Here is a 15,841-nt window from a genome sequence, read left to right on the forward strand (position 1 = left end):
GGACTAGATCGGCAGGAAGTGGGCAGTACCAAAACCACTGTTCTCGTGGGAAAGATTTGAGACCAGTGATCACGTGTCTAAATACAATGCTCTCCTAAATTTAAGTCGAAGATCACAGTAAACAGTCTGTTTTAACAAGTTTTTGGGGACGTCGGTTTAACCGGAAAACCCGTTACCCGGACTGGCCTCGGTCCCGAGGAGTCCGGATAAGAGGGAGTCTACTGTATAGTCACTGCAGTGATAAAGCAAGCAGCCGATTTTGAATCAGTAATGTCTAGCTTATCAGACCAAGATGCTCTGTGTTCAATGATAGATTCCTAATAGGCTATTACAATTGTAAGGCTTAAAAGTGAAGGAAGTTCAACAAATACAGTTGAAGTGGGGATTTCTCCTAACTGGGGATTTCTGTTTTTTGCCCTATCTAGTTGGACGCAAGGTTTAATTGGTTTAAGTGGGCTCCAAACCATCATTCCATAGGTAAAGCCATTGATAATTGGCTGGATTAACGTGGGCTTTCAGGACAGAAGTCCTGCGCTCTAACCACTACAATAGAGAACTGAAAGATAATGTATTTGAAACTAACAAAGAGTAGAATAACTAACAAATAGTAGAAAAGAAAGACATAAAATTTACCTAGAGGTTTTATAATGACAATATTGATGTAGACAAAAATATAAGTTGAGATTTAGAAGATTCTAAATGAGCGTTACCTGTTTCTTAACCTCTTTTTCTACATAGTCCATGAGTAGCGGCCGTCCGTGTTTCTTGTAGTACGCCAGCTGGTTATCATCTTTGATACGAGCCTCGTTTGGCAAAAATGAAGAAGCCCATATCTGGCAATGAGGATGGGGATTGGAACAACCCATGATGGCTCCTTTGTTCTCAAATATCTGCACCCAATCATACTTTGTGCCTAATTCTATCATTTGTTCAATCCACCTAACAAACAAATAAAAAAGATGTCTTATTTTACAACACCATTTAGATTTTTTAAGATTATTATGACACTGACACACCATGCAGGGTGCTTACACATCTTAACCTTTGAGGTTAGGCTAAATGTCTGTTTGCATTAAGTTAGCAAAGCTAATAATATTTTCGGAAAGTAAATTAAAGAAACGTCTTATAACACTTAAAACATATATTTACGCTTATACTGTTACTCACAAGACGGTTATAGCTATTTACATTACAAGTGGTGTAAGAGCGTTTTTACATCACGCAGGTGAATGTTGTACAACGAGCGGAAGCGAGTTGCAATTCTCCTAAGTGATGTAAACACGCTCTTGCGTAACGTGTAACGTACAAGATTTTACCTGACCCGACAAAATACAGGAGGTTACGAACAATATTTTTCATTATCCATTTCACTCATCTTCTAACAGTAACGTTCATTTACAAACAAAAGCTAGGTTAGGAAAATTCTTCAAAGCATAACAATAAAATTCAAGCGCACAGCTGATTTCTAGCGTTGAACGTAGTTGGCTAAAAAAAAAGATGGTAAGTGGTGATCGATTTCAATTGGACACTCCAATCATCATCAGACCCAATAGGCGAATAACAAGAATCTTGAATGGCGTCCCTACTTATACCCTATTGGCTACTGGAAGCACCGGCCAATACATTTTTATAAGTACAACTGGAATCAAAATGTACTTGTTCATTAATCAACTTATTTCTATTTTTACATTTTCTTTATAAATATACAATTCTTCCCAAGCATTCATTACATATCCTTTCTTACAATTCTTTAAAATATCTAAGGAAAAATGTAAAAATAGAAATAAGTTGATTAATGAACAAGTACATTTTGATTCCAGTTGTACTTATAAAAATGTATTGGCCAGTGCTTCCGGTAGCCGATAGGGTATAAGTATGGACGCCATTCAAGATTCTTGTCATTCGCCTATTGGGTCTGATGATGATTGGAGTGTCCAATCGAAATCGATCACCACTTACCATCTTTTTAGCGAATTTCCCTATAGGGAAGTAGCTATTACCGTAGGTCTCATGGTAAGACCTAAGCCCGGGACCGATTTACTTTTTCATTTTGATGTCCCCAGAGGCCAAAAACACCATTTGTTCAAATTTTTATATATCTATATATAGATATACAGTGGAGTCCCGATAATCCGAACTTCGGTAATCCGAAAGTCCGTTTAATCCGAAACCAAAAAATATATTTTTTAATTAAAAAAAAAATTTTGAAAATTTTTTTGAAATTTTTTTCGAAATTTTTTGAAGTTTTTTGGAAAGTTTTTGAATTTTTTTATTAAACTTTTGACACAGTTAGCTGTACCTCGTCAAAGTATTCTGTAGCGACTGGGCGAGATAGACTTTTTTGTAGAGTATTTTAGTAAATTAATATTTCACCATTTTTGTTATTACCGTAACATTTTACATTTTCGTCCGCCAAATCACAAATGGATTTTACTAAGTGATAATGCTGCAGCCAATAGGTCTAGCCTTAAGTAATGTGAAAAACAATCCCGGGCTCGTGCCTGCGTCCGAAAAAAGTAGTAAAAATAAGACAAAAAAATTTCAAAAAATAAAAAAAATTACAAAAAAAATTTTAAAAATAAAAAAAACAAAAAAACGTTTAATCCGAAATATTCGGTAATCCGAAATGGGCCCGGTCCCAACCATTTCGGACTAACGGGACTCTACTGTATATATATATATATATGTGTCCATCCGCACGATAACTTGAGTAATTTTTGTCCGATTTTGATAAAATTTGGTTTGAAGGTGTAAGGCGGGATAAACTTGAATGAGTTCGCGAACCAGCATGATCGGACTATGGGAACGAGGGTTTATGGGGGGTTTTATGGGGTAAAAATAGGTTTTTCCCATTTTTGACCCTAAAAACAAAGAATTTCACAATTTCTTTTTAAACCATTTTGTAGAGCTTAAAAAAACAAATAATTTAGTATATTGAAGCGGTATTATGCGCCTAATTGTTACGGAGAAAATTCAAAAAAATTGTAATTTTAAAATTCCCATGTTATTCTTATGGAGAATAAGTCAACTGTTGTAGTTTGCTTGTGTATGAACATATTTTGATCGATTTTGGAAAATACTTTTATTTCTTACTAAACTATTATCATTTTATAAAAAATCTTTTTTACCCTCCCTGTTGCAGCAAACCTAAGTACTCGTTAAACTAATTCTATTGAAATAGGAAATAAATGTGCTATTTTTATGGAGGCATTTTAGTGTAAATCCAATCAGGTTAATGGAAATTCGCTTAGTCTGCAGGTTTGCTGCGGCGGGGGTATTTGTATATTTACCGTCTTGTGAGTAACAGTATAAGCGTAAATATATGTTTTAAGTGTTATAAGACGTTTCTTTTATTCACTTTCCGTAAGTTTAATAACACGTACAATGCTGATCAAGAAGTTATCTAATAATATTGTAACACGTTCAATGCGGCAGTGCGATAGCCGACCGCTGCCAGTGGCGCAACTTCTAATGCGCTGCGTGGACAAGTGCGTGAAAACTTTTAAATTTAGCTTCACCAAAATGAGAGGCATATACTGCGTTCCAGTCGTTGTTGACGTACGATAGTTTTACAAGAACCCAACAGATAGCAGCACTAAACAATATACTGCTATCCAGCCCTCAATATTGTCAAATGTAGGGAAAAAGAAGGGGTGAATTACTCGGATACACTATAAAAATACCGCAAAAAAGCGATCAAGCACAGTTTCTGAGGTTAGGTTCCTTCCACAATGCTACAGAACATTCATTATCATCAATCTATTGCATGTCATTAGATTAAGCCTAAACCCTCATACTAGAACAAATCTGTAACAATCTCTACCACCAATAAGTAGTCGGATCTGAAACAAACCATACCAGATTGAAATATAACACTGGCACAATAAGCAACAAGCAAAACAACGTTTCACAGCAGTGGCTAACCTCGCAATGGAACTATAGTTTGTTAACGGCGCTTTGAGGAGTATACTTGTCGCGCGCCACTGGAAAGAGCTAGCGTGAACGTTTTAAGGTTAGGATGGGTGTTATGAATGAATGAGAGGAGAGTTTTCTGACTGACTCTGATTTATGCTATTAGGCTATAGTGTTTATTTACCCCCCCCCCCCCCTTCCCAGTGACATTTTTGTAAGGGACCGGTCCAAATCCTGGTCTAGTTACTATCCACAATGAATGACCTTTTGTTGGATAGCACAATTAGTAGAAAACCCAATGACAAATGGTATTTGGGTCTAGGGTCTAGTAACGGTCGCTTGAAATCGAACCAGCAGCCTTATTTTGAAGGTGAACACTATAACCACTCGGCTATTTGGAAAATTAATGGCTATAAGGCTGAGTATGATATAGAGCTTGCCAATCAGACAGTCAAATATCTGAGAGAAAATTTAGAACTCCATACATACTTCACAACTGGACCAGCTGTCCTTGATCATTGAGCAATAAAAATAATGGTCCTGGCTAAAAATCAGCTGATTATGTAGAGTGTGCCTAGCCATCAAGTGATAAATAAATACCATAAATTAATTGCAAAACAAACTTCCATGAAAAGAGAAAAATACCGTATAGGCCTATACTTTTTAAATAAAAAAATGTTGTTTGAAAAACTTACTTATCAATCACAGATCGTATTTCCTGAAGGCTCATCAGAGGCAGCGTGATGTTGGATTTTGGATGGAAACACATGACTCTACAAACACCTCGAGCTGCAGACAACCGGAACAAGTCATCCTCACCATTAGGGGGACTAGGCACGTCCGCTAGCAGCGCGGGGAAGTCGTTGTCAAAAACAAAGGTTGACTCGTAGCTGGGGTTTACCTACAAAAAAATAACACATTAGAAATATACTTTAGATGTATATCTTATGTCTATTTGAGTATTTGTTTGTTCCAGGTGAAAGAAAAGCAATCTGAATTGAGTGGGTTTAAATTTTGTTGTGTTTTTGTTATGTCCTTTTCTTAATGTCCTGTTGACATAAACATTTTTAAGGTAAAACTTTTGATATACATGGTAAAGAAATGTTTGCGTTTACAATATGTTTATGAAAGTGACATCACCTCATGTCTCATACCGCTACACCACTGACTTTAATTTTCATTAATAGTCATCAATGCCCCCTTAAATCACTCGCACATTTTACTACAAAAAAATAAACTGTTAAAATATTTAAGACATAATTTGTTCAGAATGATGGGATAGATTTTTACAGTAATACTATAGATGCGTTTTTGAGTAGGTATCTACATCATTTGATACCTTCAAGCATCCGTCCAAAAAAGGAAACGGATCCAGGTATTTACTAGAAGCAGCTTAAGATCCAATACTTTGAGAAAATAAAGAAGGAAGTTACTGAGTGTGAGTTACTCCAGAAACAGGAAAGTTAACGGAAACCAATTATGAATGTTAGCAGTTACAACAATGAATGAGGTTTGTCCAAGTTATGTGGCATGGAATAGTGAGTCGTACCTGACCATTAGGCCTAGTAACCCCTGGACACAGAGGGTTGCTAGGGTCAAACTCAGGGATGTTGGGGTCATTAGTTGCCTCTACTTGTCCACTCCAAGGTCTCTTCATACGATGAGGTGACACAAGCACCCACTCGCCCTTCAAAGGGTTGTACCGCTGATGCTGGTGATCTGGAACATACGATTAATAAAAATTAGTTCATAATAATTGCTAAGATTGAAAGAAAACATGACACAAGTAAAAATTTACGGTATCAGCAAATTGAGACATAGCCTATAGTTTCGCCCATTAGCTTGATGTTAAAATTTTATGTGGATTTGTAGGTAGGCCTGCAAACTACACAGACTATACATCTGTGGTCTCATTTTGTTCAAGTTTGAAATGTGGTTAAAATCTAATCCATAATATCTCCATTATCAAGGTATTTATTTAATTTGCATTTTGATCAATTTGATGAGGTTTTGTGGGGAAGATCGCACAATTTTTAATAATTTAGAAACCCTAATTTTTACAGCCTTAATTATCAGGGTTAAAAGGGCTATACTACCTACTGTAGGCGAGAGTTGAGAAACCCCCTGAGCCCTGGCCTATTCTAAAAATGCTGGCGCTTGCTACTCGACAGCTCGACCTGGGCTCGGCGCATGCTCATGCTCCACGCGGCAGTCAGTCAGGTCTCACACCCACAGCGTTAAAACCAAAATAGACAACTGTGATTTTAATTTATTTTTAGTACATGACTTTAATAATATTGTAGTAGGCTAGTAGATAGATAATTGAAGTACAATACATGTACGTCAAAATGGCCAAGCCAAACAAATTAAAAATTGAATATTAAACATGGTAATGTTCGTGTGGAATTTACTTGTGGTGCACTGAAGCAACGGAAGCGATTGTCTACTTCTAGGTAGGGTACAGTAGCTATTAATTTTTCTCCTTTAAAACAGCAAAAATAGGCAAACATTTCCATTGGCCTCTATGGAGGCTACTTTTCTGATATCCCACTGTAGATCAATCTGGCAAGGATAAGGCCTATATGACTTACCGGTCGCACAGAATTCCATAACTGTTGTGGTGAAATTTCTGAAAATAAATAAAAATTTATCATCAGTTAGGCATACCCTATAAAGTTAAATAAATAAACCAGTGGTATAAATTTTTTATTACTGTAAATTCAACCATAACACGGCATCAGAACAAATTTCCTCGGCATAGGCTTTCGTTCTATGAAAGCTCTCCGAAATACATGGCAGTAAAAGTTTGTAATAAATTAAAATTATAGGCTACAGCATTTTACTAAAAAATAGTTCCAAGAACTTAGTCCTTTAAAATCTTTAGACAAACTTCTCTGAAAAAACCATACTACAATTAAAATGCTACACTGAATCAAGGTCTTTTCTGGTCATTTATAAGGTACTAGTGGTCGTCCAGTGGTCGAAAATTCGACCAAAAACATGTAATGTTCTTATTGACTATTGGATACTGAAGTAGACATCCCATCTATATGGACCAGCTGTCGCAATTTTTTTTTTAACACATAGTTTTGTGAGCCAGTCACCGAATGTGTGTCTTAAATTCTATGTTCTACCTTATTTTTGTTGCTGACAAAGTTGATGGGTCATAACAGTTGCTATAGCTCATAATAAGTCATTTCATAAGTTTGACTTGGTAAAAAACATCGTGTATTCGACAGAAATTATAGTCATTTAGATCAGCGCAATCTGTTGGTGGCTCACATCAACTACAACGAATGTAATTTTTAAAAACTGGTGACTGGTGACAACTTTAACATGGGGATGGAATGTAAAGGTACAGGCATTGACTGTTGTAGTATTGATAGTCAGGTACAGGCTTCTCTATTTTCAGCCCACGCTGTAAATAAAACATCTGATTGTAATTTCTTCCATTTGTTTTGATTTTCTGTTTATATTTCGTTGTTATTTCGTCGCCAACATGGCAACCCATAAAGCCCATGTTAATTTTTTAAATTTTCAAATCCATTTTTTGTGCTTATAGTTGAGCCTATTTTAATATTTAAATGGATTCTGCACTTCTACAGGAAAATATATTTCTAACAGTATGCGTAGATTTTCCCTACGATGCACACGAGCTGAGGAAAAAGGTTTTAAAGAAACATGCTTGCCTATTAATATATAGATTTTACTTCTGTTAACTTTCAACTTAGTTTTAGTTTAGATTTAGTTTATACGAGAGGTCGTCCAGTGGTCGAAACTCGACCAAAAATATGTAATGTAAACTTACTCACTTCTCTATTTTCACCCCACACTGTAAATAAAACATGTGATTGGAGTTTCTTCCATTTGTTTTGATTTTCTGTTTATATTTCGTTGTTATTTCGTCACCAGCATGGCAACGCATAAGATCCATGTTAATTTTTTCAAATTTTTAAACTCATTTTTTGTGCTTATCTTTGAGCCTATTTAAATTTATAAAGGGATTCTGCACACCTACAGGAAAATAGCTTTCTAACGGTATGCGTAGATTTACCCCACCATGCACACGAGCTGAGAAAAAAGGTTTTAAAGAAACATGCTTGCCTATAGATAGATTGTGACAACACTCCAGTCTTTGTACTTGTGCATTTTAAGATGTGATGAGTTAATAAAGAATTAATCTGAATTACCTATAAATTAAGTTGAACTAAATTTAACACTTTTTAAAGTTTCAATCAAGAACCGATATTTGATTTTATGGTAGACTACATGAATTAGGTAGGTATCGGTAACTTAGAAGGTTACTGATGGTTGTAAACGAGGAGTGAAGTTCTAGACTTTAATGAACTTAGTGGATTTATGTTTTTGAAAATGTTTAGATAACTTAAAGTTTGGTTTTGGAGTAATTTTGTTACTCACCAAAACCAAAGTTAAGTAGTATCCCCTAACTGCACATGGTGGGGTGGTAACATAATAAACACAGGAAATGAGCGAAATAGCCTAACCTAGCTTAACTTTTATGTTTTACAACAACAACAAAAACATACCATTTCCACCTGTTAGCTAAGATTAGAACATTGTAATTCCCTCAGTAATATACCTACCGAGAAGTTTGCACTAAAATAGCAAAAGCTGTTTTTGGCTTTCAGTACTTTGTAAAAAGATTGATAATGTTATCAAACTTTGGACTCCACCTCAAGGTCACAATAATCTAAACAACACAACAAATCAACCAACAATCAAAACTATGCAAGCCAGCCACTCACTGCCGCCAGGGGCCAGGTGGTGCACTGTGCAGCCGAGCCAACTAACTACTAGCCAGACCGAGAGGAGAAATTTTCTGCTTCACAGAGAAGTAAAATTTTAATATTTTACTTCTCTATGTCTGCTCCACCGAGCTAAGTTTAACATGGTTTAACCACAGATAAAACTATAAATAGACTTCTTAGTTACGAAATTCACCTGATTCCATTATAAAGGTACATCTGAATCAGCTGATATAACATCTGTCTACTACTTGTTATATCAACAGCTGCTCAGTGCAAATACAACTAATGGATTAAAATCACTGTTATGTTCAATTCCTGTTGACTAAAATCCTAGTGATAGAGAAAAACATAGAAGGGCCATTATTTGTTATCTCCATCCTTAAGGAACAGCTGAAGCCAATTTTATTGTTAGTTCTGTCCGTTTTTCTATAGAGGTCGTGTTTTGTTTACAATTTGTTTCCCGTTATTACAGCCATTTAAAACCTCGTTTAACCAAATAATACGATCTAATCATAAACAATAACTTGTCCCCTAGTTATATAACTAAACAGTAAAGCACAAATCAAGAAATTAACCCTAAAATAATAGAAACAAAGTTTCGTCGACACTAGCGCCTTTGTGTCACGTACATGAACTAGACACGAAAAACGTGCTTCAAAATTTACAATGGGATGAGAAGTCTACTTGTGTTGGTTAGTCTATGGTTTAACCTAAGGGAGTATGTTTTATCTATGATTTAACTTATAGCTCAGGCTCAGTCGTCTGCTCCAAAAATAAAAATAACTTAGTTAACGTCATCAGATAAGGCATATCATAGTATTAAAGTTAGTTGTTCAATCAATTTAATTTGGACACCTTCGATCATTGGATCATTCGATCACCTCCTTACGCTTCCATACCATGTTTTCTCTTGTATTTGAAATCTTGTTGCATGTATATCTATCTCATGTACTATTTTGTATAATGGCGATTGCCGTCGAAATAAATAAATAAATAAATTGGTTATAGATTTGCCAAGGTATTTACACTTAAGTATGTTATTGAGCGGAGCGAAGCGAAGCTCTTTGGGATTCAATGCAATCTTTATAACACTTTATTACAATATTCAGGGGTGCCCACAAGGGGGGGCTGTGACGCAGACTGCGTCATTGAAATTCTTGGGGGGGGGGGCTCAAAAATTCAAATGGGGGGGGGGTGGCTAAAGCTAATTGCAACAGTGTTCAACGTGACGACAATCAAAAATATATTACACAGTCACCAGATAGAAAGTGGATTAATTAATGACAATAGTTATATTATTGAATTAAATTAGTTAAAATAGGATTTTAGGATAGTTTAGAATTCGTGTAGAAAGTTATTATTTAAGATTAGCAAGACGTGAGATCTAGAGGGAGCGCACGGGATGGCTCAACTGCTGTGATAGATAAAAGATAACGCGTGGTACAGACACGTCCAGCTACACCGCGACTTAGCACAGAACGCTTTGTTGACATAAAGCTCGTTAAAATACGTACAATCAAGTAGCATAGGCTACAATACTTAACAATATTGTGTAGATACTCGATTACCTGAGTTAATAGGGAGAGGGGGGGGGGTAATGAAAAATACGGTTAATCCAATAAAAACAGATGACAAACTCATTAAAACGCTGTAAACAGCAAACAGCCATTAACGTCACGATTTGCTTTTTTATAAACGAAATTCAATAGCCTATTGCATAATCATTATTATTGTGCAATAACATTATTATTGTAAATTTCAAATCATTTATCTTGGTTCAGTTGTACAAACGGCAACGTTTAACATTTTAGCTAACTCAAACTCAACTAATCACTAGCCAAACATTGCGTTGCTATAAATAACGTAAATATTAAAGGAACCTTTAGAAAGTGTTATAAGGTACTGCTCGTGATAGACAGATAGGCTACCGATAGGTGCTGTATCACAGCATAGGAATTGATAGATAAGTAATAAAAAAGTGTAAAATTATATTTAGAGACTAGCTGACCCGGCGAACTTCGTATCGCCTAAGTTATAGGTTTCCCCTAAGACAGACCGATGGAAAGAAAGTACCGTTACGTTTAATTTTCAAGATGATCTCGTTCGCATCGCTCAATCACGTCCTGGTTGAAGTTCGTTCGCTACGCTCACTCACCTTTGGGTTGGAGCTCGTTCGCTACGCTCACTCACCTTTAGGTTGGAGCTCGTTCGCTGCGCTCACTTGCCTTCAGGTTAGCTCGTTCGCTACGCTAACTCGCCTCCAGGTTGAAGTTCGTTCGCTACGCTCACTCACCTTTTGGTTGCAAATTAGCTGTTGTCATAAATGTAAAAGAAATAATAGTGCTGCACCCTGTTGGTAATCCTTGTAACTTTAATGCTATTGAACATCATAGAACAGAACCAACTTGTTTAATTGAAACAGCTGTTAAGATTCATTAATTCCATTTCTCATAAGGTTAACATGGGAAACTCCAGAGCCACTGGGGCGGAGCCCTTTTAAGAATTTCGAAACGGGAAATAGTTTACGTCCGATTCGCATACCTACAGAATTTACACACCAAATTTCATAACGATCGGCGAAGTCGTTCCGGAGGAGTTTGCAGACAAACACTGTGACACGAGAATTTTATATATTAGATAATTAAAACACTCTTAAAAAAGAATGTAACGAGAACAATCTCGTAATTCTTTTTCTTTGTTCTTCTGTTCTTTAATTGGTTTCTCTTCAATTCATACACAAATTCAACAAGTCGCCATATTTAGGCCTATTCATCGGCCAATCACAACCTTACTTAAGTTACCATGGTTACTAATATTTCACTCAATCACAGTTAACTAAGCATTATGATTTATCTATGATTATATCGTCATCATTCATTCCCCAGCTGTTGTATCTCAAATCTGTTGTAACATAGCGCACAGCAGATAAAACGGAGCAGACGATTATTGGCGCAAGCGTTGTTTCCATTTAATTTTCATCAAAGGAGCTTGTGATGTTTCTAAAGGGAGGGAGAGGGCATCGTTATATCGAGAAAGATGCTGACAATTCGTTAAGCAGAGGTTACGAACGCTATATGGATATTCTGGCAATAAAGAATTCCTTAAATTGAGGTGACTTATAAAACTCTAATTTTATTTATATAGAAAGATAAATTTTCCAGTCCTGTACAACACTAAATCACGGTCTTTTCCCTGTAATCAAAATTCAAGTACAACTTGATACACACAGAATCTCCGGTTCCCGACCTGGATGATGGCTAGTTATTTAATTTAATTTACAGTTACATATTAGTACCCGTGATAAATGAAACCCGTTGTGTAAGCCAAAGCCACACGGTTATTAATATCACTTTGTTTTGGATTTGCTTACAAACGTGATCGGAAATGGTTACAAACGTGATCGGAAATGGTTAGGGCCTACACAGTATTCGTAAACAACATTTATGTAAACATATCAGTTCAGCTAGGAAAAGGAATCTTTATCAAAACGGCTGTTCGTAATATCATATATGACGTGTTCTCTTAACAGATTATTAGTATTTCATTAATTAATGACGTATGTAGTAAACATGGAGAAAATAAACTAGAAAAATCACACAAAATTGTGTTTTTGATCGTCCGTTATTTTATTTCCAAAATAGTGAGGCCATATTTTAATGGCTATAAGGACTCTCTCGCCAATCCTGTGGATTCAATTAAACCATTAGAATCGTAATCGGTACTTTAGTTTTCTTTAGAGTAGACTGCATAAAAGGCCTTCTGGGCCGTGACAGACGGACATAAATTGAGATAAGACATGTTTCAACTTCTTCAATGTATAGAACATAAATAACCCAAAATATGTATAATTCTGAGCAGTGTACAGACTAAACTATAACTTTATTTATATAGATTAACTGGGTTTGAATTTTAAATATCTAAAAAAAATTATAAAACTTCTTTTATAGTTTTACAAATGTGCTGGGCGGGGGAATAATGTTTCTCATTTGTTGTGTACATCATTTATGGTGGGGGGGGGGGCTGTTGCTCAATTGGGGGGGGGGTGCGTCATGAGTCTAGGGGGGGATGGGCACCCCTGCAATATTGGCTGAACATTTTGGGCCAAACTTACCATTACCAAGGTTGTTTTTTGTCAAATGTTTGGATGGTTTAGACGGTACCAATTTCAATTTTTCGTAATCTATATATATAAAAGGCAAAGCCCTCACTGACTCACTGACTGACTGACTCACTCGCTCATCACTAATTCTCTTACTTCCAATTTACCTAGGAGGCTGAAATTTGGTAGGTACACTGATTCTTTAGGCATTAAATAGGAAAACTGGGATGTTTTTATTCTGATCGGACTCTCGGGCTCCGCCCCAGTGGATCTGGAGTTTCCCGTGTTAACCTTATGAGTACTCATTGAGTACTGTTGACAACAGCTGTTTCAATTAAACAAGTTGATTCTATTCTATGGTGTTCAATAGCATTAAAGTTACAAGGATTACCAACAGGGTGCAGCACTATTATTTTTTTAAATTTATGACAACACAGCTAATTTGCAACCAAAAAAGGTGTGTGAGCGTAGCGAACGAACTTCAACCAGGACGTGATTGAGCCATGGGAACGAGCTCACTTATGTAGTAAAACGGGGCAAAGCCCGCGGGTACAGCTAGTGCATATATAATTTTAAAGTAGATCAAAGTTTTTAAATTTTAACCAATGTTAAAATTTAAAAACACCATGATGGTTGCAAAATAACGATGTAAATGTAAACAAAATAAAGAATCATATAGCATATGTTAAACAGCCAGTAGTAGTGTTCTTTAAACTACGCAGTACAAAAATTCCAGTACTCAATTTATTTGTGACCTCTGATGATCTAGGAAATCGAGATTTTCCAGAAACTTAACTTTGTTAGTTGGGTGAACTGTTGTGTCATCTAACAGAAGACTGAAACCATTAGAGCATCTTTTTGTGATATAAAAGTGGATAAGCTGTGTATGTTGTTTTGTGTTCACGGAAAGAAAATTTTTATCAAACCACTCAATCAAATTACTGGCTTCGCAAAAGGTCGTAAGCTCTAATTAAGCTCATGATATCGTGACTTGAAATGGAGAGTGAGCCTCGTCCACACATGGCGATTTGTCTGCCGACTGTCTCCGGAGTGTTGCCATTTGTCTCCAGCGATGTCTCCAGTAAGTCGGCCAACGGTCTGCCGACTGTCCACCGACTGTTGACAGACAAATGTTTCTGGAGACAAAATACAGTGTTTTCTGTTTCCCGTTCGAATGGGAAACACGGAGACAAGAGACAAAACTTTTGTCTCAATTAGTCTGCATGATGTGGACGTGTCTGGGGACAGGAGACTGGATACAAGCCGAAGGTGTTATACCTTCAGCCCATTTAGTTGGACTGCAACGCGGTAAAATGACGATTAAACGAGCTGGATTGATTGAGTTTCTTGAAAGTTTTGGAATTAGTTTATTTAGTTTTCAATAATTTATATTATCATATGACATTTTATTGAATTGTTCATCTCTTCAAGTTTGAAATTTTAGGACCAACGAAGCCCAGCAAAAGTTCAAAATCTTTAGAAGTCAACACCTAGTGAAGTTCCTAAATCCTTCACCTAATCTAAAGCTCTGATAGTAGATTGTGACCATAGTACGAACCTTGCTCGAGAAAATGTTGGCTTATGAGTCCATCATTGTCTATTCCCAGGTTCTTAGCCCCATATGGTTCTAGCCCGCACAGGATATAATTACTTCCTCCTTGGTCGCCATACCAACAAACACAGAAACACTGGCTGGCTAGTGTGGACGCATAACACATAGGAAACTTGTATTCGAAACTGTGTTGAAAGATTGTCGGCAGACGATCGGTCGACTGTCTGTCGACTGTCCGCCGACTGTCCGCACACAGTTGGCCGACTCATCAGTCTCCATGCGTGGACTAGGCTTGAGGTATCATCAGCAAATAGTGTTGGTGCGGTGGTTGAAGTGCATGATGGGAGGGTAGGGTGTTGATAAAAGATGACGAACAGGGTGGATCCTAAAAATGAGCCCTGAGGCACTCCTCTCAGAGTAGTGGTCTTAACAGAGGAATAGCCGACAAATGAACCCAGTCTAGTCTACTGCATGGATCTCTACGTACTGTGTTCTGCCACACAGGTAGGCAGCAATCCAACTACACAGGTAGGCGTCGTCCTGTAATCCAGCTACTTGGAGGTCACGGATTGTGGATATTTACAGGCATGCACTGTGGATGGGATACTCCCTGGTGTGGATTAACGTCCGCACTAGTGAGTACTACTACTATCCACAGTTCTATCCTGATAATTAGACCAATTCGTATATACCAAGGAAAAAATGTGGTTCGAATTCCACTATAAACTGTAGGTCCCTTAGTTGCCATTAGCTGTTTGGGCTATTAATTAACAGCTGTGTCTAAGGAATGTCGGCCTTAGTCACTAACAAGACTACAAGATCGCGCCACTCATCTGACACTCATCTCCATTCATACTTGGCTTAAAATACCTACATAGTATGGTCGCCATTTCATAAGAAAGTATAAAGTATAAAGTAAACTTAAGGCTACTCCTATATTATTCCCACTTTATCCGTTCTTTGCAGTAGTGACTATGACTGTATCAAAAGCCTTTCTCAGGTCAAAAAATATTCCTTCTGAATAGTTTCTTGAATCAAGCTATCTTACAACTCTGTTTATTACCTTGATGAATATTATTCTTCAAAATACACCGCTCATGAAAATTGATAGCACCAGCTTCCCTTGCTGGTTCTCTACTGATCTAATCAACCTTATCGTTGAGAAAAAACGACTTCACCGGATTTACAAGAACACCCTAGATAGATCGTCCTACTTAGAGTTTTCGAGATTAAGAGAAGAATGTCGTCGGCAGTCGAGGCATTGCTACAGAGAAAACATTGTATATGTTCAAAACTGTCTTCCCAACAACCCCAAAGTTTTTTGGAGATTTGTCAATAACCTAAAACGGCAAGAGATCGTCCCAAGTAAACTGACACACAATGACCTGTCGTCAACTCAGCCTGAGCAGATGTGTGAACTATTTGCTAGTTTCTTTTCATCTGTATTCTCTCCTCCATCAAACCCTACAGTTCAGTATAACTTTAATACCGTAAACTGCTTGAGTAAAC

At 36.9% G+C, this 15,841-nt stretch overlaps 1 protein-coding gene across 4 annotated transcripts in view; it reads right to left on the minus strand.

The window, feature by feature from the left end:
• Window positions 1-8,582, minus strand: part of LOC128989638 (probable galactose-1-phosphate uridylyltransferase) — a 47,731-nt gene extending 39,149 nt beyond the window's left edge. Inside the window, exons 1-5 of one of the 4 annotated variants that reach the window (XM_054411589.1) lie at window positions 8,517-8,582; window positions 6,504-6,541; window positions 5,462-5,631; window positions 4,608-4,813; window positions 711-939 (exon numbers count right to left, since the gene is read on the minus strand). In XM_054411589.1, coding sequence (XP_054267564.1) covers window positions 711-939; window positions 4,608-4,813; window positions 5,462-5,631; window positions 6,504-6,522 — 624 coding nt within the window. In that variant the 5' untranslated portion in view covers window positions 6,523-6,541; window positions 8,517-8,582. Of the gene's footprint in view, window positions 1-710; window positions 940-4,607; window positions 4,814-5,461; window positions 5,632-6,008; window positions 6,101-6,503; window positions 6,542-8,102; window positions 8,121-8,516 lie in introns of those variants that run through there. The other 3 variants (XM_054411587.1, XM_054411591.1, XM_054411590.1) reach the window with 3 other exon arrangements.
• Between the last annotated feature and the right edge of the window lie 7,259 nt (window positions 8,583-15,841).

Source organism: Macrosteles quadrilineatus, unplaced genomic scaffold (genome assembly GCF_028750875.1).
Source record: "Macrosteles quadrilineatus isolate MER2022 unplaced genomic scaffold, UCM_ALF_1.0 Scaffold_3__2_contigs__length_128488019, whole genome shotgun sequence".
NCBI classification, from domain to species: Eukaryota; Metazoa; Arthropoda; class Insecta; order Hemiptera; family Cicadellidae; genus Macrosteles; species Macrosteles quadrilineatus.